Source organism: Squalius cephalus (assembly GCF_949319135.1).
Source record: "Squalius cephalus genome assembly, chromosome: 7".
In the NCBI taxonomy this organism is placed as follows: domain Eukaryota; kingdom Metazoa; phylum Chordata; class Actinopteri; order Cypriniformes; family Leuciscidae; genus Squalius; species Squalius cephalus.
This window is the reverse complement of record NC_137128.1, coordinates 43,117,546-43,139,612: the sequence shown is the minus strand read 5'-3', so window position 1 is coordinate 43,139,612 and position 22,067 is coordinate 43,117,546. Positions and strand designations below refer to the sequence as shown.

Sequence of the window (22,067 nt, the reverse complement as noted above, 5' to 3'; positions counted from 1 at the left end):
ATGTGTTCTATTAGCTGTCTGTGTTTTCCATGCCAAACCCAGAGGTTTTTTCAATCAGTGTTGATTTCCTGTCTTATATGTGCAAAGATACACTGCATTGACAGATATAATACCAGTATTTATGAGACCAATCAGCTAAATGGTAGCATAATTATGCATCACATTAAGCATTAGATGAAGAATGAACAGACAGAGGGAGTATAATGTAGCAATACAAAACTGAGATGGTTCATAAGCTTGTCCGTTCAAGCACACAGACATACAGTAATATATCCAATAGGTCCAGCATGATTTTAAGATCATCTGAGCCAAACTTGGAAAGAACTGAACATAATTTGTTGGATGAAGTAGCGGTAGGTGGATCAGTTTCCAAACTTCTCAGTAACACTCAGAACATAATGCTAAAGACCCCCACAAAGTTATGTTTTAAAGGGGTCCTATTATGCCAGGGTTCACCAATCTGGAGGGCCGCTGTCCTGCAGAGTTTAGCTACAACCCCAATTAAACACACCTGAACCGGCTAATCAGGGTCTCACTAGGCATACTAGAAACTTTCAAACAGGTGTGTTGGAGCTGGTTGGAGATAAACTCTGCAGGACAGCGGCCCTCCAGGACCGAGATTGGTGAACCCTGTATTATGCCCTTTTACGAAGTCTTGATTTTGCTTTTGGGTTGTTCTAGAAAATGTTTCCATGCTTGATTGTTAAAAAAATAAAAAATTTCACATATTTTACATAGGGCTGTCAAACGATTAATCGCGATTAATCGCATCCAAAATAAAAGTTTGTGTTTACATAATATATGTGTGTGTATGGAGTATAATTATTTTCTATATATAAATACACACACATGCATATATATTTAAGAAAAATGTGTTATTTATATATAAAATATTTATATATAATATAAATTATATATAATATAAATATATATACACAGTATATACATGCAAATATTTCTTAAATATATACATGCATGTGTGTGTATTTATATATAGAAAATAATAATACACCGTACACACACATATATTATGTAAAAACAAACTTTTATTTTGGATGCGATTAATCGCGATTAATCGTTTGACAGCCCTAATTTTACATTATTAAAACTCTCTCCCCAGTCTGTCCCGAACGAGTCGTTTTCGATAAAGCCTCTCCTTCCGAAATACGAAATGTGTTGTGATTGGCAGCGCTTAGTATGTGTTCAGGAAATGTACCGAACTGAGATCCATAACTGCAACACAGCATCCATAACTGAGCCATACCTGCGAGCTCTATTCTAGTGTAAATATGAAGGATAGCAGCAATTTTAAACCAATTCGAGTCCGATTCAGACCCTGACAATGTTAACAAACAAGAAGATCATCCAGAAAGGATTTCATGCACGGACTTTGCAATGCACGGATTTCACAGGACGTTTCAGAGTGGTATGTTTTTCTTATACATTATAGATATGATGTTATCCACCATTTAATCATGATATTTGTCGGAAAACTATAGTTATACAAACAGCAATCAATCACAAAATCATGGTTAATTTCCTAAGAGGCGGTGAACAGCCTTACAAAAGCGAGAGTAAACAACACTATATCAACACTAATGTTGGCTAGCAGGAGAGCGTAGCAACAACATAAAACTCATAATTGGAACTGTTAATAGAAAATGCAACTAAAAATAATAAGACATACTTGCAAGTTGTGATCCAACACTAGATTGTCCTGACAAAGTGGAAACTCCATTTCAGGAATAGCTTTTGTGTGTAGCCTGCATTGTGGTTCTGGAAACTGTTCTCCGTAAAATGTGCAGTAAAAGTTTAGAATGATTTCTGAAGGATCATGTGACACTGAATGATGCTGAAAATACAGCTGTGCATCACAGGAATAAATTACATTTTAAAATATATTGCAATAGAAAAAAAAAAGGTATTTTAAACTGAACTAATATTTCACAATGTTACTGTTTTTACTATATTTTTGATCAAATAAATGCAGCCTTGGTGAGCAGAAGAGTCTTTTTTAAAACACATTAAAACTGACGGTGGATTTGAATGGTATCTGTAATGGCTGATAAAATTCGAATGAAAACTCAATGCAAGCTTTGCTGCCTTGTTCAACAGGAAGTCATCAGCCTCTCTGAAGGAAGTACCGTGGACCTGAGGAAGCCTGGGGAGGATGAGGAGGAATATTCTGAGATGGGAGAAGATGTCATGGATCCAGAAGAGTGTTTCCCTGAGTGTAAGCAGATAAAACACGAAACAAGACTATATATAATATTTGTTCTACTGTGAACATTGCACTATGCATGGTGTTTACAGGGCCTAATCTCTCTGTATCTCTCCAGTCTGTATGCAGCACTGCAAGTGTTGTAATATAAACACAACCAGAGGTTTGGGACAGATGTGGTGGAGGTTGAGGAAGACGTGCTATCAGATTGTAGAGCACAGCTGGTTCGAGACCTTCATCATCTTCATGATCCTCCTCAGTAGTGGAGCTCTGGTGAGGAACAAAGCTGATTGGTGAACTTTAACCATTCGTTTACTGTTTACATCAAAGCAAAACCCATCTTCCAAACCGTGTTTTGTTCATTGAGTGCTAGAGCGCCAAAAGTTACACAAGGGTACCTCTAAATTGGTCTATATTGTGATTAAATGTGTAGCTAGATTAATCAGAATCAAGTTTCCTGTTCTCATTGTCTAATGATATTCTTCTGACAGGCGTTTGAAGACATTTACATAGAACAGCGGAAGGTGGTGAAGGTGATGTTGGAATATGCTGACAAGGTGTTCAGCTACATCTTTGTGCTGGAGATGTTTCTGAAGTGGATCGCGTACGGCTTTAAGAAATACTTCACCAATTACTGGTGCTGGCTGGACTTCCTGATTGTGGATGTGAGTAGAAGAATCTTCTCTAGCTGAATACTGGATCAGGGTTGAACTTTTGCGTTTCCATCTGGTAGACTTGGATCATTTAATTTAGGCCAAGACGCTTCTGAGATGGATATTTAGTATGACATACAGTCTTAAAAATTAAGGTTCTTTATTGGCATTGATGATTTTAACAACCATGGAACCTTTCCGTTCCTCAAAAGTTTATTTATAAGGGAAAAAATGTTCTTTAGATAATTAAAATATTCTTCACGCTAAGAAAAATCTGTTCTTTTATGAACTGGTCACTGCAAAGTTCTTTGAGAAACCTAAAATGGTCCTTATATGGCATCGCTGTGATGGAACCTTTATTTTTAAGAGTTTAGACTATATTAGATTTAGTATAATATTTAGTGTAACAATATATTGTGTTAGTATAAAGGGCCATGAATGTAAAACTAGATATATTCTAACTGGTCTAACTTGAGGAATCATTAATTTAGCAGATTTTTGAAGGCTGTTTGTTACAGTGATTTTACCACAAATAATATGAAACGTAGTGTCCTTAATCATGGAAAAACGCACAACGCTTTTATAAAATGTCTACAACAGCAATCTTATAAAAACACCAATGTTCAATAAATAGTTTGATTTATTAACGACTGGAATAAATAATTCTTCCATAACTAATATCATTATTGTTACTGTAGGCTGTTTACATTTGGAAAGCAATCGAGTAACTTGTTGCATTAATGTAGATGTGCAAATTTAGGATTCAGAGTTTGAGCTATACAATGACATTAGAGATATAGGGCCAGATTTACTTATTTCCCATAAAAGCACCGATGGGAGTGGCAAGTTTTCGCGCATGATCTACTGATAACGCGCAAATTAATGAACACAGACGCAACCGGATCATTTCCATAGTGACCAACGCAAACTAGCAGTTAGCTTCTGGTTTAAGACATGCTTTTTTTTGGGAGGTATAAATAATGGCGCAAATACCAGTAAATTGACTTGCGCAAACCTTAGTAAATCACCTTGCATGACTCATATAAATACTCTCCTCCCATAAATTTAGCGTCTGAAAGGGAAACTCCTACAAATGCATATGCAATAAGGTCAGCCTTTTCAGTGCTAATTTTTCACTGCGTGTCTTTAGTAAATCCTGACAGTAGTTTTTTAATGCCAAAAGAGGGTTTGCGGTGAAACAAGCTGTTAGTAAATCTGGCCTATAGTGCAAAGATTTCATTTTAAAGATTTGAATTTTTCTTTGTAAGTTTTGGTTTTATGTTTTTAATGGTTTTATGTTACCTCAAACATTTTATGGCAGATTGTAAACCAAAATTGAGATGTTATGGAAACACATCTCTCATACACTGAGATAATTCGCTCAAAATACATGTACACACAACTATACATGAACACACTGAATGAAAGGATCTGGAGTAGCTCAACTAACACTAGCAGATTGTGTGAGTGTGTCTCACCTGATGCTCATCTGACCCACACAGATCTCCACACACACCTCTAATGATAGGGTAAGTTCATAGTTCAAAGGTCAGAGGTGAGCGAAGGCTCACATCTGTATCTCAGCTGCAGTTCTCTTCTCATCCAGATATAAATGCCACTGTCTCTCTGTCAGCATTTATTTCGACCTGTAATTTAACATGGTGTCAAGTTTGAGATGTTTGATAAGTATCTTTACAGGACCTTGGCTTTTATATCAGAATATACACACTGTATCAAAGAATTATCTGGAGAAGATCAGTTACATTTAGGACTGTCAATAAAATCAATGATTGTAAACGTACATTACAGTGAGACGTGTTAGTAACTAAATAAAATATTATCTATACCGTAAAGTTTTTATGACTTTTTTTTAGTTTTAGTTGTTTAATTTTGCACTTTTATTTATGTCATTCATTCTTTATCTTCTGAAGTTTTGTTTTAGAGCCAATTGCACAGAAATATCTTCTTTAGATATATTGCAGTGAAAAGGGAAACTATAGAAATAGTTTTTTATAAAGAACTTACTATTCTTGGGACTTTTAAATTTAATAAGCCACACTATGAAACAACATCCTAATTGGAAATTCAGAATACTATTTGGACTGATGAAAATAATAATAAATTATGATCAAAAGAAATTATTCAAAAGAAAAACCCAAATTCTTTATAAAACCTCACTCTATTTTTATATATATGCATATTTATTATGCATATATAGTTGAGTATGTGGGTATGTACATTGATGTACATATGTGCATACTTGTCCATGTTTTGTCTTCATTTCACCTCATCGAACAAAATCCTACTGTACCTGTGAGCCACAACCTGCCATTACAGCAGAAGACCATTCTGTTCTACACTGTCTGTCGACTTTGACTGTAGAATAGAGTGGAAACCTATTGCGATTTGTAAAACCGATCTGATTTATATGCCCTAATAAATAAGTTCCTATAGAATGTCCCAAAAAAGCATAAATATTTAGTCAAAACGTGTGTTTTTTCTTATTATTTTATGCTGGTTATGCTGTTTTGATATAGCATTACCAGCTGTCAGTAGAATGTTAATGTCTCTACAAACATCTTTATTAGGTATTATTTTATTTTATTTTAATTTAAAAAAATTACGATTTTCAATCTTAGGCCATTTTTTAGATTGCCTATTACATCTAAAAAGCCATTCATAATTGTTAGAGTTAAATATTTTATTAAAAAGTTCTGTATGTTTTCTCATATTGCAGGTGTCCTTGATTAGCTTGGTTGCTAACTCTCTGGGCTACTCGGACTTTGGGGCCATCAAATCTTTAAGGACTCTCAGAGCTCTGAGGCCATTGAGGGCCCTGTCTAGATTCGAAGGAATGCGGGTAAGATGCTCTCTAAATATGTTATAAAACTGATAAAGCATGTCGAGTTTTCAGGGAATCTAGTCAGATTACACCACCCTCCATCATATTTGCTGAATGAAATCCAATTCTTGTTTCCTACTAATTTTGGCGTGCTGATTCGTTTTGCTTTCTCACAAAATGTGCATTTCATAGCATCTTTGCTTTCAACAACCATTTGTAAGGTTAAGAAGTCTTGTATCATCCACTAATCACCAGAAAAACTGCCACAAACACATGATTCCTAACTTGCTCTGAGCCAGGTTAGAATTATTTGTTCAATTCTCAGCCGATTTTCACATGCTTGACATTATTTTATGCCCAACTCTGATTTCAAGTTTAGAACTATGGCCGGTGACACAAGGAAATGTAATCATGACCCAGATGTTTTCTCCCACATCTGTGGGGGTTTTACTACATCCAAACAACAACAGAATTTTTTTTATAAACCTGTGTTATTGTAAAGTTCTATTTGAACATATTTTTCCACCCCTTTGCCGATTGTAAGTTAAATTACACATTTTGAATGCTTCTTTTTGACCTTTGACAGCTTTTAATATTTTAAAAAGTGCATTAAAGCTGATATACTGTATATATAATTAGGTAAAATTAGGTAATATCAAAGTCCCTTTCCGCCAAATCATTTAACTCGGCGGCCATCTTTGAAACACCTCTCGAGCAGCTATTACAGTCATGCAAGTGCAGCTCCTATCTCTTTGAATGGGGAACAAGGCAAGGCAAGGCAAGTTTATTTATATAGCACATTTCATACACTATGGCAATTCAAAGTGCTTTACAGAAAATAATTAAAATAATCACAAAATAAAGCAAGGAAAATTAAAATGGTTATAAAAGAAATTAAAAGAGATATATGATACAGTTACTAAATTAATTAAAAGAGTAAAAATATGATACTTAAGCCCTATTCGCACGGGATAAGGATTACCTGGTGACCTCTAGTCATTTGTAATAATTGGGTGGGTGGGTAATTTCTAAATCACACGAGGTCCCCAGATAATACTAATCCCATGCAAATAGGGCTATAGATAAACTTCTCATCTGGCAAAACATATTTTTCACAACTCCCGGTTTTACTCTGAGATTTTCCCATGGTGATTACACTGTGTCTGTGGTGTTCTTTCGGCGCGCCTAAGTAATCTATTGGACGTCTCTGATGGACTCGATTTCCCCCTTAAATCGGACAGGAGGAGCTCTAGGACTGACCTCGGGTTCACTGCCCCATCAGTCCGCACCCCAAAAACCCATTTGTTTGGAAGCTCTATATGGAATCAATCCAGTCCGCACCCCACAGAACCTCAAGTTTAATTACACATCAAACTCACAACTCCAACACAGACCCAGGTCATCAGCATGGTTTCATCTCTAAAGTTCCCCAATTAAGTGGTTTATGTTTCTCTCTTACCCAATTCTCAGTGCCATTTGAGTTTTAGAATCAAAAGGAGGAATACAGTGCAATCAAACATCAGCTCGACAGCTCAAATTCTCCAAAGCTGTTCATCAAGATTACGAGATCTCAAATGAAATCTGACAACTGTCTCATACAATTGTTTTGTTTTCGAAACGCTAAAATTTTCTGGCTGGACCAATGCGCACATAAGCGTGAATAAACGTGCATCTCACAACACAGACGGCTTTTAAAAACAGCTGCATAGTGACAATAACTTTACCAATTGGCGATTGGCTCTTTTATTTAGAACGTGGGATTTATTTCGCCTTATTGCACTTTCTCCCATTCAAAAGAGTGATGCAGGGGTGACGTCAAAACCCGGAAGATTAATCTTCCACTAGTTAACTTGAGATTTTCCTATGGGGTTTTATAATGGGGTTTTTCCATTGATGAGTAAAATAAAGCATGTGGTAAACATAACTTGACAATTCTTGAATGTTTTGTTCTACAATGTAAACGGCACACACTCACACCCAAAAAGTTCTTATCTAGTTATGTATTAGAAACATACGCGTTTTAAAAATTTAAATTAAAAATTCGCATTTTCGATATTGGTGTGTGTCATTTACGGTGTGGAACATCATGTTCAAATAAGTTATGTTTAACACAGACCTTATTTTACTCCTAAATTAAAAAAAAAAAAAAAAACTCATAAAATCCCCTAGTAAAATCTCAAGGCAACCTGTGGCAAATTAGTCTTCTGTGTTTTGACGTCATCCCTGCACCACTCTATAGTAATATAAGTGCACCATCTTTGTATATTTAAAGTCTTTGTTAATATTAGGCCTTCTTTGCTAATCAGCAGACTTCCCCCCCCAAGAATCAGTAGTTAAAAGGCTGATTAAATTACATTTACATATCTTGAGCAAAATATGCCTGAATTTGTTATTTAGCAGACAGATCTGATTACTTTATGTTTGAATTGCTTGTGTGATCCAGCAATGAGGTATCTGCATGCAGTCACAATATGATTGATTTCTGTATGGCATCACAGTCACCGGGATGTTGCCAAGTAAGACATGTTTCCGGGACCACATTCCTGTCTGAAAATGTATTCCTAACCATATCCCTACCCCTGACCAAACCCTACCCATAAGTTATCCCTAAAATCAGAGGGGAAGATGAATAAAACTGATGTAAAAGCACCTAACCCTGGCTGTAAGCCTAAACTTGACATAATCTGTAAACTTGGCCCTCAAATCTGATTGGTTGATTGAAATGTTGTTCTTGGATCAACAGAGATGTTGATCCAGGAACATGTTGCACTTGGTGAAATCACATTCACCATGGTATCACATCCTGATTTCTGTTGTTCAGGTGGTAGTGAATGCACTGATTGGGGCCATCCCGTCCATCATGAACGTACTGCTGGTGTGCCTGATCTTCTGGCTCATATTTAGCATCATGGGAGTCAATCTTTTCGCTGGGAAATTTGGGAAATGCGTCAACAGGACAGGATACATCCACAATGTAACCCTGGTCAACAACAAGACTGATTGCCAGTCCATGAATGACACCCAGTTCTACTGGACCAAAGTGAAAGTTAACTTCGACAACGTGGGACTTGGCTACCTCTCGCTTCTGCAGGTGGTGAGTGTCTTGAAGCTTGTGCACCAGAACTGGCAAACAGGAGGCAGAATTCTAATTTAAATTTAAATTTAAATTTAAGGAAGTGGAATAAAAATGGAATTCTGCTGTAAGTTTAGTTTTAAACAATATAAATTACATTTTTAAGCATTATCATACACAAAACATTTGGGATAGAAACATTTTTTACAAGATATTTTAATATTAATATTTAATGTCGATATTTATTCTTAAAATAAAATATCAATACAAATAAAATACCCAACAAAGTTTTAAATTATTCATTTATTTTTAATACAAATAGTTTTCATGGCTTTGTTAATTGTAAGTGCATGGGAATATTTCAGTTTAGGAAAAATGTATTTTACACATCAGCCAATAAATTAGCATAATTAGTTCAAATGAATGATGTTTGTCAAAAAACTTGTGTTGGACCTATAAAATGCCTCTGTAATTTGACTGATAAATGTCTTTGAATTGCAGTTCCGTAAATTCCTCTTCCTGTCATTCCATTCCATTATTGTGGCCAATTCAATTTCAAATTCAAGGGAGCAAATTCTTAAATTCTAAATTCTGACCTTCCTGAAGAATTTTGTCCAACACCTTTGGTGATTGTGCTGTAGAATCATCCTTCATATTTGTTAAGGTAGCCAAGCAACCAGAGTTCTTCAGGGCCCTGCAACTCCTCGATGGGCTTTAACTTGTTATTTACCTCTAAGAACAGTCTCTCAAATCACCACAGGTTATAATTTCTGTAACCATGGCAACGACATCCCAAAATGGCCTTGCTTAATAGCATTCATGCTGACTCTTGGTGAGTCACCCTTTGTCTTTACAGAAAAGAAATGACTCGTAAAAGCGTAATTACCTCAGCCTAAAAAGTCAAGTTTTGCCACAGTCAGGCATTGAAAGAAATGTGCTCACCTAGAAACAGAACATATATTTGAATAAATTGACAATCTTTCTCTTTTAGATGGACATTTTGAATGATTAAATACTTGAGTATTCTGTTTTTCAGGCAACATTCAAAGGCTGGATGGAAATCATGTATGCCGCCGTAGACTCTCGTGGAGTAAGCATGTTTTTTTTCATTACTAAAATTAATGACTTGCATGCAAACGCACAAAATAAGAAACAAGCTATACTTTACACTTTACAAGAAGGTCCCGATTAATGTTAACAAATGCAATAAAACAAGTGTAATAAAAAAATCCTTTCATATATTTACGGTAGTCTTAAAGGGGTGGTTGATTATGATTTCACTTTTCCAACTTTAGTTAGTGTGTATTGTTGCTGTTTGAGCATAAACAACTTCTGCAAAGTTACAACGCTCAAAGTTCAAAGCAAAGGGAGATATTTGCTTTTAAAGAAATTGTTTTTTAAGGACTACAACAAAGGGCTGGTAGGGACTACACGACATTCCTCCAGGGTTAGTGACATCACCAACCCTAAAATTTACATAAACCCCGCCCCCTGGAACACACAGTCCATGTTGAGAAGAGGAAGAGTTGTTGTAGTAGAGTACATTTGTGAGTCAGCTCAAACTGTAGCATCTGTCTTTTCACATGCAAGAAAGTGACTCTGTGTGCATCTCACAACAGTTCCTATATGAGCGATTTATAGATTAGCATGACAGAATATGCTAATTGAAGATAGTTAACTCCACATCAGCAACATAAATTCATCAACTAACCATTCAGAGACGTCCTGTTGCATTCTACGTGTTGCCATTTCTTCTTGAGTCTCTCCATCTTTGTCTGACTCCGTTTAAACATAAAAGGCAGAACAGTTTCTGTCTATTTAGTGTGTGTCTGCATGAGGTAATCGGAGCTGCTAACACACGAGCTCTTGAAGCTCCGCCCCCTGTGCCGGGAGCAGCAGCTCATTTGTATTTAAAGGGCCAGACACAAAACGGTGCGTTTTTGCTAACCCTCAAAAAGTGACAACTTTAACATGCTATATAAAAATATCTGTGGGGTATTTTGAGCTAAAACTTCACACACACACTCTGGGGACATCAGATATTTATTTTACATCTTGTGAAAAGGGCATTATACCACCCCTTTAAACTACAATCTAGTTCCAAAAAAAGAAAGTCAATTCAAAGAACCTAGAATTTAACAAGAACTTTTTTAACCTCCAGAGAAACTAATAGTAACTCAATTATCCAATGCAAAAAATAATAAAAACTTTTTTGATAAAAACTAAAGAGGGTTCACCTAAGGAGCCATTGAAGAACCTTCATTTTAAGAGTTTAGATTGTCTAAAAAAAACTGTCCTAAGTTTTATGTTTTTCTTGTTTGTCAGGTTGAGGAGCAGCCCGTCAAAGAGATAAACCTCTACATGTACCTCTACTTTGTCATCTTCATCATCTTTGGATCATTCTTTACCTTGAATTTGTTCATTGGTGTCATCATCGACAACTTCAATCAACAGAAACGAATGATAGGTGTTTAAGATTTACTTCTTTTCCTAAAGCATCCAGTTTACATTTAATGTGTTCCATGAAAATAATAGCAGCTGGTTGTTCTCTGTACTAAAGGTGGCCAGGATATATTCATGACCGAAGAGCAGAAGAAGTACTACAACGCGATGAAGAAACTTGGATCCAAAAAGCCACAGAAGCCAATTCCAAGACCAATGGTAAGAGTATGATTTTTATCAACAAAAAATTTGTAATCGACCTCATAACGAATGCCCTTTCTAATTTCTAACCATAAACACATTTCCATCTAGAACATTCTACAAGGATTCTTCTTTGACTTGGTGTCCAAGCAAGCCTTTGACATCACCATCATGATGCTCATTATCCTCAACATGATAACCATGATGGTCGAGACCGATGAACAATCAGATCGCATGGAATCCATCCTCAATAACATCAACCTGGCCTTCATCGTCATCTTCACCACCGAATGCCTCATCAAGATTTTTGCCCTTCGCTGTTATTTCTTCACCATTAGTTGGAACATATTTGACTTTGTTGTTGTCATTCTGTCCATCGTTGGTAAGTGCACGACTTTCCAGTCTGGTAAGTGGTAGTGTGGCTGATGTAAGATACGTTCCCTTCTGAAAAGACCAACTTGGTTTATACTAGTTAGTACTGGTCTATCTGATCACCATTATGGTGAAGCCAAGGAAGTTTTGCTGGTTAAAGATAGTTAATAAACTTGGGAGAGACACCAGCTGGTCTTTTCAACGGGGTTGAAGTGATCTGAGATCTTCAAAGTGCCATTTCTCAATTCCTCAAAAGATTTTTCATTGCATATGTTGATTTCTGTTCTTTGTTTGTCTTTCCAAACAGGAATTGTCCTGGCTGACATAATAGAAAAATACTTTGTGTCCCCAACTTTGTTTCGTGTTATCCGGTTGGCAAGAATAGGAAGAGTTCTCCGACTAATACGAGCAGCTAAAGGAATAAGGACGTTACTTTTTGCCTTAATGATGTCGCTGCCGGCGTTGTTTAACATCGGCCTCCTGCTCTTCCTGGTCATGTTCATCTATGCCATTTTTGGCATGGCAAACTTTGCCTACGTAAAGAAGCAGGGTGGGATTGACGACATGTTCAACTTTGAAACCTTCGGGAACAGCATTATCAGCCTTTTCCAGATCACCACATCGGCCGGTTGGGATAACCTACTGGATCCCATTCTGAACAACTCACCGGAAGAGTGCAGCTCTGCTTTCATCAACACTGGAACTCATACTAAGGGCAACTGCGGCAATCCCTCAGTAGGGATCACTTTCTTCGTCAGCTACATCATAATTTCCTTCCTGATCGTGGTCAACATGTACATCGCCATCATTCTGGAAAACTTCAGCGTGGCCACCGAGGAGAGCACAGAACCTCTGAGCGAGGACGACTTCGAGATGTTCTACGAGGTGTGGGAGAAGTTTGACGTCGAGGCCACGCACTTCATCGAGTACTCCAAACTCTCCAGTTTCGCCGACAGCCTTTCGGAACCTCTGAGAATCGCCAAACCCAATAAAATCAAGCTTGTCCAGATGGACCTTCCCATGGTCAGCGGCGACAGGATCCACTGCCTGGACATCCTGTTCGCCTTCACCAAGCGGGTCCTCGGGGAAACCGGGGAAATGGACGCTTTGAAGCAGCAAATGGAGGAGAAGTTCATGATGACGAACCCTTCCAAGATGTCCCATGAGCCCATCACCACTACACTCCGACGCAAGCAGGAGGAGATTTCGGCAACCCTGATCCAACGCGCCTATAGAGGGCACCTAGTTAGACGGCAAATGAAGCAGGCTTCTTACTTGTACAGGCACATAAACCAAGACACACTCTGGTCAGAAGAGGACGGTGCTCCGGAGCATGAAGGACTCATAGCATCTATGATTAAAGAGCACTACGGTCCCAAGAGGGGGCCACCGGTGCGGACACTGTACTTAGCTTCCTCTCCGCCATCCTATGAGGCTGTAACAAGGGGTCCTAGTGACTGTTTCACGATGTTAATATCTGACTCCAGATCCGGTGAGCCTCATAAATCAGAAGAGACGTATGACGAGACCTTTCTTTAGGAACTCTTTTCTAAGTAGACCATCTTTGCTTGCTTTTTTTACTTCGTTTGGATGTGTCTAATCAGGAAGAATCCTAAACAAGATTTCACTTTTTTAATATATAAGAACGTCAACAACCTATGTTGTTTTGTCTAAAAATATGACATGGCATCATGGTAAACAGACAAATATACATGGATATATCAAAGTGAGGATGTACACGCTAACCTTTCAGGTAGAGAATGTACTTCAGCTCAGATGTGTTGCACATATCACAACTGTAATATATTGCACAGATGTTATTTTTATTGTTTCCTATAAAGCTTAACAGGCCACATATAGTTTTTTCCCAGGATTACAGAATATAAGCAGAGTTTACTGTTGCTCAGGTGAGGCATGTTATCACTTTTTTACACTTGAGGAGTGTGACTGTGATTTTGAGTAACTGGTGCCAGGAAAAGGCCCCTAAAAGCAGTTTGAATGACTAGTTTGCTTCTTACAAAGTGAGTGATTTTTGCATTTTTATCCGTGCTTGAGGAATTTGTTTTTCTTGTTGAACACAGGTAGGAAACTGTTTAAAAAGGGTTTAAAATCAATAAGAAATCGAAATTGATTATTTGAGTCATTATGTATTGTGCATGTTTGGCACACATTATTCCAAAGAATGAACATGTCTATGTAATCTTTCTTCAAAATGTATCAACTTTCCTTTACAAGATGATGTCATGTATTTTTCAATCTCTTCTCTCCAACTGCTTTCCTCCATTTTGATATACAACGCCCAGTTTTAATGATTCAATCAACTCCCAATGGATTAAAAAAAATCCTGTGTCACTAAGCTCAAAGCAGTAAAATGGATTTCATGTTGACTTAAACTGAAATAAAATGGTTATACAACTATTTTTAATACAAAATCTGAATTAGCTAAAATTACCTTCAGCTCTTGTGTTTTATTCAAGGGCTTTTTTTACTGCAGCATTGTCAATATGTGGCACATGGAAATACTTACTAATTACTGGTAACCATGCATGCTTTATGTCAGAATAATATGACTGATATTTGCTGATAGAATACACATTTTAATTTTATTCATATACCCTAATCACCGTTTTCATGAATAAGGAATATGAATTCACATGCATCAAATGAATTTCTGTGACATTTTAAACTAATTATGTTAACCAATATAATGTACATAAGCGAATGGGAAGAAACGTACAGATGTATCAACACATGTGTACAGGTATATCAATTTCTGTGTTCAACAAGATACTCTTTTTTTAATGAAACAAAGTTCTCCTTTCCACAAAATGTATTTAATTTTATGGGGCATTTATGAAACATAAAAAACAATAAAAGTTCTCAATGCATTTTACAAAAATATTTAGGCTTTAAGAGAATGACTGAAGGATGGATGACAGTCACATATTTCAATCTAACTCTCTAGCTCTTCTGCTGTGAATCACATAAATTGGGAATTAATTGGATGCCAAGAATTATATAATTAGTTTATCAGCAAAGTTTTTATCTCTTCTCAAACATCAAAGAGCTGGGTCTGTAAGAAGCTATTGTCTGTCTTTGTTCCCAGTAAAAGAAAGACTGGTCCACATGATGTTTAACATTCAAAAACAGGTGCTTCATACTTAACAGCGGGGCAGTTTTTGTTGATTTGGTAACGTATGCATAGATTCGTGCTCTGGGCTCTTGGTTAGGGAGCCAATTTGGCTGCGTCCCCTGGGAGTTTGCCCTTTCTCCAGCCCAGGGCGAGGGTGTTCAAATCCTCCACAGACCAGCTGGACCTCCAGGATAATCCCAGCGGAAAATAATCACTTGTTTTAATTACACACAAATGCACGCATACTTTAGTTCGCTCTCTGTCACACAGTCACAGACCTTAAAACTGATAACTTTTAGAAACACACAAATTCGGTTGCCTTTTCCATTTGGAAAAGTGAAGGATTGATATTTCTTTTCAAAGATCTAAAACATTTTATTAGAAAAATTATCAATCTAATAGGCTTTAAGTGCTAATGAATTGTATAATGCTGTCTAAATGATGGTAAATTCATTTTAAAAAGTAATAATATGAACTGTGATGGACGGAAAATCTTGAACCAAAATGGTAGATTTGGAATTGCCATTTGCCAAGTCATTCTATAGAGAGCATTATTTTGTTTGATTTGATTGTCTAACACTCTACTACTCTCTATCTGTATATTTTTACAACTTTGTCCGGTTATTTTCTGAACATGCTTTAATTCTAATTCTTTGTGTCTCACTTTAAAGAAATCCACTTTAATGAATGTGCCTGCGTAACTGATCTGATGTTTAAACATCTGAACATGTGGCTGGGATTAAGCTCAACTAAAGGAAACCCATTATTAAAGATTAAAATGCACTATAACTAATTACATACACACACACATCTAAATTAACAAAAAAAGTGATTTTTAACAAAAAATAAAAACAAAGTGTTTTGCTATTTTTTTATTTAGACAGCAAAATAACGCAATCAATGAGTAAATGCGATTAGATTAGTACTAGAGGAGTGACAGATGAAGATAATCATTTGTCCACTTCCTGGATTTAAGGATGTGAACACTCTTAATCAGGATGTGTGTGTTACCATTGCCATGGCCACCATGGAAAAGCTCCACTTGATTGGTCTAACCTTCTGATTAAGTTATCACAATAGACTAAAAATTAATAATAGAAACTACAAATAAGTCAAAACCTGTATGAAAAGGTACTATTGATAATATATGAATATTCATGTTTACAAAATAAAATTAATTGATGAAGTCACTAACTCTAAATACATTCATGATGTGTGTGTGTGTGTGTGTGTGTGAGAGTAATACACATGAATGTTTGTGTGTTTAATATATATATTCATATAGATATATATTTATTAATAACAACAAGCCGGGTTAAACTCCTGAGCCATTAGGAAAAGATAACAGTCAAAGACTGCAAAATCCACATGCGTGTGTTTGTGAAAAAAACAGGCTGACACTGAGACATAAAGGCTCTCAGAAGCTCTAAAGTGCATGACATCTACAGTAAAGCACATTTGTGACCTTTGACCTCATGGAAATCCCCCCAAAAAATGTATATCATCATATCGTCTCTTGCTATTTTGATGTCTCTGATAAGACTTTTGGGAGATATGAATAAGAATATTCGAATGTTAAGGAATATTCCCACACTCATTTGTGGGTTCAAGCTAATCCGTAAACAGATGCATGAATTAATAAATGTTCATATGATGACATCATGGAACACTACAGTGGAAATATGATTCCAGTTCTTGAAATACACAAGCAAATGTGTACAGCACCATCTTCTGAGAAACAAAAAAATCATAATATGATCATAATAATCCGCCATAGGAAAAAAAATGGAAAAATGCAATTAACGCCGTCCATCTGTTGGTGCAGCAAAGGCTTAGAAAGGTTTGGAGAAATCCTGACCCGGAGGGAAGCTCTGCTTATTTCCATTAAACTGAAAAAGAGACTTTTCCGGAAAAAGGCTTTTTTGTTTGTTTTTTTGCTGTTCTTTTTAATGCATTTCATTTGCCATTATTTAATCTTGAATAGAGTCAGCATGTCATGATCACAAAATAAAACGTCTCATGACCAGACGTTAAAATCTGTTGAAATGATTCCACACTGCATTAATCTGAGGTCTTCAATCCTGCCAGATATTATATAGAGCTACAGTCTAACCTGTCTTGCTCTATTTAAAGTTCGTGTCTCTTACCGGTTTGTTGTTCTTCTGAGGGATGCTTCAGTTGAGCTTCTGTCCAATGCGTCATTGTTTCTCACGTTGCAATCGAAAACATCAAGCCAGTCTAAATATTTGTAACAGAGAGAGAGTTTGCTTGTGAACAAAGACTTCACTTTTGGTCTGTTTCTAACACAAAGACATTCTATAAGACTTGGACATAGTGCTCAAGACATGCTACTTTTAAAGATCTCTTGAAATGGCTTGACGAACGCAGCTGTCTTTGCAGTGTTGAATTGTTTCCTATTCAAACAGGAAGTTGAGGCGGGGCATATTAAAGGTCTTGTTTTTTGTTTGTTTTTTCAATTAGCCAATAGCCTTCATTTTATGTTAAACCGTAAACTATAACAAATGAAGGCTTGAAGGCAAGCTACAAGCTACACCAGCCGCGGAAGAGACAGACAGACAGACAGTCAGATTGCATCTGATAGGCGGAACTAGACCAATGAGACATCAGCTCCAACCCTATCAAAATTTGCATATCCAAACGCAAAGAAAGCGAAGGCTGCACTGATCCAGGGCAGACACAATACAGTACAATAAGCCAGTGTCAACGGTGGTAGCGGTGACAGCTGTATTAACACTGGTAGCCATATACACAGAGTCAACAGCATATCGGTAACCACTGCATACAACTAGAAGAGTAGAGAGAGGTAGAGAGATAGCCCTCAAAACTAGAGCTAGATCCCACGGCGGCACCGATGGCAGCCGTGAAGGACACATAGGGGACACATGGGGGAGCAACCATTATCTCTCTCAGGTCCGCAAACCAGGGCTGGTTCGGCCAGTTCGGGGCCACGAGGATCACTGACACTCTCTCCTCCATAGGCAGAATCTTCACCGGAGGAAACGCGTAAAGCCTGGCTTTCGGCCAACGCGATGTCAGAGCATCTCCCGTCAGAGGGGAGTGAGATGGCGAGAATAACGTCTGACAGTGCATGTTCTCGCTCGTGGCAAACAGATCCACGTCTGCCCTCCTGAATCAATCGCACCGATCCTGGGTGAAGCCTCCACTCTCCTTGAGGAATCCTGTTCCTCGAAAGTATGTCCGCTCCACAGTTTAGGAGACCGGGGATATGCACCGCTCTGATGGCGAGAAAGTGTCGATCCACCCACAACAGGAGACTCGCTGCCTGTTTGAAATGAGCTCTGGAGCACATGCCGCCCTGGTGATTTATGTACGAAACCACAGACATGTTGTCGGTTCGAATCAGTACATGCTGCTGCTCCAACCTCGAGGCAGGCACGCCCAAGCACACTGCTCCCCAGCCTGAGGTCAACGCATCCGTCGAGACCACAGTGCGTTGTGTCACTATTCCAAAAGGCACTCCTGGGCTGAACATATCCGGGTAGCGCCACAGTCTCAGAGCGCTGACTCAACTGTGAGTGACTGGAATGCGCGTGTGACCTGAAGACCACGCACTTGGCGTGACTCGTGTTTTCAGCCAAAACTGCAGCGGCCGCATATTCTCCTCGACAGGGGGTATGCGCACATAGCTGTGGACTTCCACCCCGTCCACGTGGGCAAACATAGCCTGCGTGGCAGAGTGGGTGCGCGGCGATTGGGGTGCAGACCATGACTTCACAACGTGCTCGTGGACGTCCGGAAAGAATGGAGTCCTCCTCCTTGAAGCAGCCAGGCGGCGGCCTGACTGGCAATACCACGAGTCCAGCTTACTCTTAGTAGGCTCGTCCGGAGCATTTCAACGTCAAGTCCAGCTCCTTGACAAACCTTGTCGAGGACCCTGACGAGACCCTCCACGAGGTCTAAAGGGCCCTCTTGGTCGGGGCGATCCGGTTTGGATGCTGCCCAGTCCTTCTTCGATGCCGACAGTGACATGGAGACAAAATCTCAACCAGCTCCGAAGGAAACGAAGTCTGCGGTGGCGTGGGGGGGGGGGGGGAGGCGGGGAAGCTTGTGTCCGTGAAGAGGACAGGTGAGCGCTATGACGGCGGCTCCAGGCCCCGTCGTCATCTCCAGGCGGGGGAAGGCCCACCAGCGGCTTGCTGGCGGCAGTGGGCCTCGTCCCCATTATAGCACAAACCATATCCCACCTGGTTTGGCGCAGTGGGCGCACGTAGAGCCCGTGAAGGCCGCCTCGGTGTGGGCGAGGCAGGCGACGCCCAGACAGGTGACGCTGAACTCATGTTCGTCGGGCGGGTCGATGGGGCCCGCACAAATCTGCCAAGTTGAAGCCATCGGATGCTTGGAGGAAAAGGTTGCTAGTCCTCCTGGTGCAGCTTCCACGATGGCAGCGTGAAGAAAGATTCTGACGCAACTGACGCGCCCATTAATTTTATACTGCCCGCGAGCCTGTCAGTATTTGCATACTTCTCGACAACTGGTCAGCTGTTCCAAGCTGGCGTTAGCCTATAAGATTTCAACAAAAGCGGAGAAGGGAGGAGTTCCCGCAGCGCTACGCAATGTAGTTACCGCTCTTAAGGGAACAAAACTTATATGTTTATTTTGTATCTCAAGTATCTTGATTTAAGGATATCTGTATTGGAAAACATGACATAAAAACTGAGGAAGATATGCTACTCATGTTTTGCATTGCGTGCAGCATTTAATGCCATGACTTCATGAATTTGAGAGTTTCTGTTCTAAAACCTTTTTAAGGCTTTAATTTGTGGAAGAGTGAAGTAAGACCTTTTTAAGCAAACAAACTTGCATTAGAAGGTTTCTAGGAAAGAATTTTTTTGTTTCACAATTTTGACTGATAAATCAAAACACTCACGGTCAAATGAATCGTCTTGTCAATAGAACCGTTAACGTCTATTTTAAGCAGGTTGTCTTGTGACTCTCTCTGAGGATTTCAGTCATTTGTCATTCCTGGTGTATTATCGTAGATCCTTACAGGGACAGAGGAGTCTGGCGAGATTTCTGCGGAAATTAAATATTTGGTACTGTCCATATGTCCTGTTTTCTAACCTTGCATTCAACATCTGTCCGACATGAGCGCATGCGCTGAGAGATCATGAGAACACATACTGCCCTCTGCTGCTGCATATAGTCATAACAGAGCGTCAAGTGTGTGAGTGAATGCAATCTAAAAAAAAAACTAAAAAAAACTGTATTTGTATAATTGATAATTACACACAAACTACAGGTTAGAATGTGTTTGTCTAAAAAAATATTGGCCTACTCGTTCACAAACGAATGTGGCCAGATGAATCAAGTCACATCTTATGTAATATCACATTCAATTGCGAGTTTACATCTCGCAATTCTGACAGAAATAAAGTCAGAACTGCGAGATATAAAGTCGCAATTACCTTTCTTTTTGAACATTTTCAAAGAAAAAGTCGGTTTTAAGGGTTAATAAAAAGACAAGAGAGAATAAGTAATCAGAGAGACAGAGAAATAAAAATAAAAAGTATCTACATCCTACAGCAAACGACAAACAGGACGTTAAAGTGAGAAACATGGGTAATGTTTAATTCAACAAAATACTGAACATGGCAGCAGAATCTGAAATGACCCAAACAGGGGCAACACAACACATTTACTACATTAGCAGCAGTAAAAATAATTAAAAAAACACATCAACAGACCTCCATCATCTCCTTAATGAGAACCAGCCCACATCAGGCCAGCAAAGGATCATGGGAAATCTGTACTCAGGTAGTCCTAATGGATGAACACTTCTTCAGTTTGTGTGAAACGTAGAGAAATATAACAAGAGTAAAAGATGCTTCAACTACATCAGTTAGCGGATCTAATATCGTTATATACATCACACATCAACACCTGATATAGGATACAAAGTTTGGCTTAAACTAAAATTTGCACAACTTGCACTGCAATACTTTAATTATATCTCAAATCCCTGATTTGATAATAGACAAATCCAACTTAATACAATTGTTAAGGTGGAGAAGGAAGAAGATACATGTACCACACAAACAAACAAACGAAAAACACAACTGTGAAAGGTTTGCATGTCCTCAGAGAACACTTATTCTTTCACCAGCGGATGCTTGACTCGAAGCAAAAAAAAAAAAAAAAAAACTTAGTGAAATGCACCGAGCACCTGGCGATCAAATTCAGAGCACCTTCTGTTAAAAATAACTGATTAAAAACAAAAAGATCTCCTTTAAATCACAGAAAAGCAGCTGTATATTAAATTATATTGCTACCACAAAACAGAATAAAATACTTTTTTTATATATATATATATATTTATACTGTATATAAAAAAACTCACAATATCTGAGGTATATCTAATCACTGAGCGTATGAAGGTGGATATTCAGTGAAGGTTTTAGTGTTACGCTGAATGAGTTTGATAAAAGCTGCCTGTTTCTGAACAACACCGGGAGTCCGTGAGATGATTGAACAGTTTGACAGAGCAGATTCCAGCACTACGGACATTCAGTCTTCTTCACTGCTGAAGTTATTGCGTGAAACAGGCCAGCTCTGAGAAATCACCACTGCCGAGATGATCGTGAATCAAGAAATGTCCAGGTCATGTTTCAACTCAAAAATCAACAGAAAAAAATAAGAAACTAAAACGCTGCCTTAAGTTAATAAAGTCTATTTTAGGACCATTATGATTTTTTTATATTGTGACATTATTTTAAAGCCATTGTTTTATTCTCATTACAGCAGTGCAAAACAAATTATATCCGTGCTTTAATTGTTTTGCATTATGATAATGATGCTTAATTGTTATAAAATAAATGCTGAAAAAAAAAAAGAGTTATTTTCTGCAAAATGTAATGTTCCATAAAGAGAATGAAACCTATTTTAGGACCATTATGTTTTTTATATTTTGACATTTTCATAATAGTTCAGCACATTTTGTTCTCATTACAGTAATGCAAAAAAAAAAACACTCATTACTACGACTCGAGAAAAAACATTTAAATAGTAAAATATGATTGTAAATGTATTTAAGGTCATTTTTGTTGTGCTTCACAGCAATAGAACAAAAATCTTTTAAAATTATTTCTATA

General features: G+C 38.0%; 2 protein-coding genes across 2 annotated transcripts in view; both read left to right on the top strand.

Moving 5' to 3' along the window:
- Nucleotides 1-14,698, top strand: part of scn12aa (sodium channel, voltage gated, type XII, alpha a) — a 63,777-nt gene extending 49,079 nt beyond the window's left edge. The window contains exons 18-27 of the mRNA XM_079876858.1: nucleotides 2,116-2,233; nucleotides 2,340-2,494; nucleotides 2,713-2,886; nucleotides 5,612-5,734; nucleotides 8,538-8,810; nucleotides 9,826-9,879; nucleotides 11,115-11,256; nucleotides 11,350-11,450; nucleotides 11,544-11,814; nucleotides 12,112-14,698. Of these exons, the coding sequence (XP_079732984.1) occupies nucleotides 2,116-2,233; nucleotides 2,340-2,494; nucleotides 2,713-2,886; nucleotides 5,612-5,734; nucleotides 8,538-8,810; nucleotides 9,826-9,879; nucleotides 11,115-11,256; nucleotides 11,350-11,450; nucleotides 11,544-11,814; nucleotides 12,112-13,343 (2,643 nt within the window). The 3' untranslated portion in view covers nucleotides 13,344-14,698. The remainder of the gene's footprint in view (nucleotides 1-2,115; nucleotides 2,234-2,339; nucleotides 2,495-2,712; nucleotides 2,887-5,611; nucleotides 5,735-8,537; nucleotides 8,811-9,825; nucleotides 9,880-11,114; nucleotides 11,257-11,349; nucleotides 11,451-11,543; nucleotides 11,815-12,111) is intronic.
- LOC307161903 (uncharacterized protein) overlaps nucleotides 1-22,067 on the top strand; it is a 150,839-nt gene that overhangs the window by 88,521 nt on the left and 40,251 nt on the right. The window lies entirely within an intron of this gene.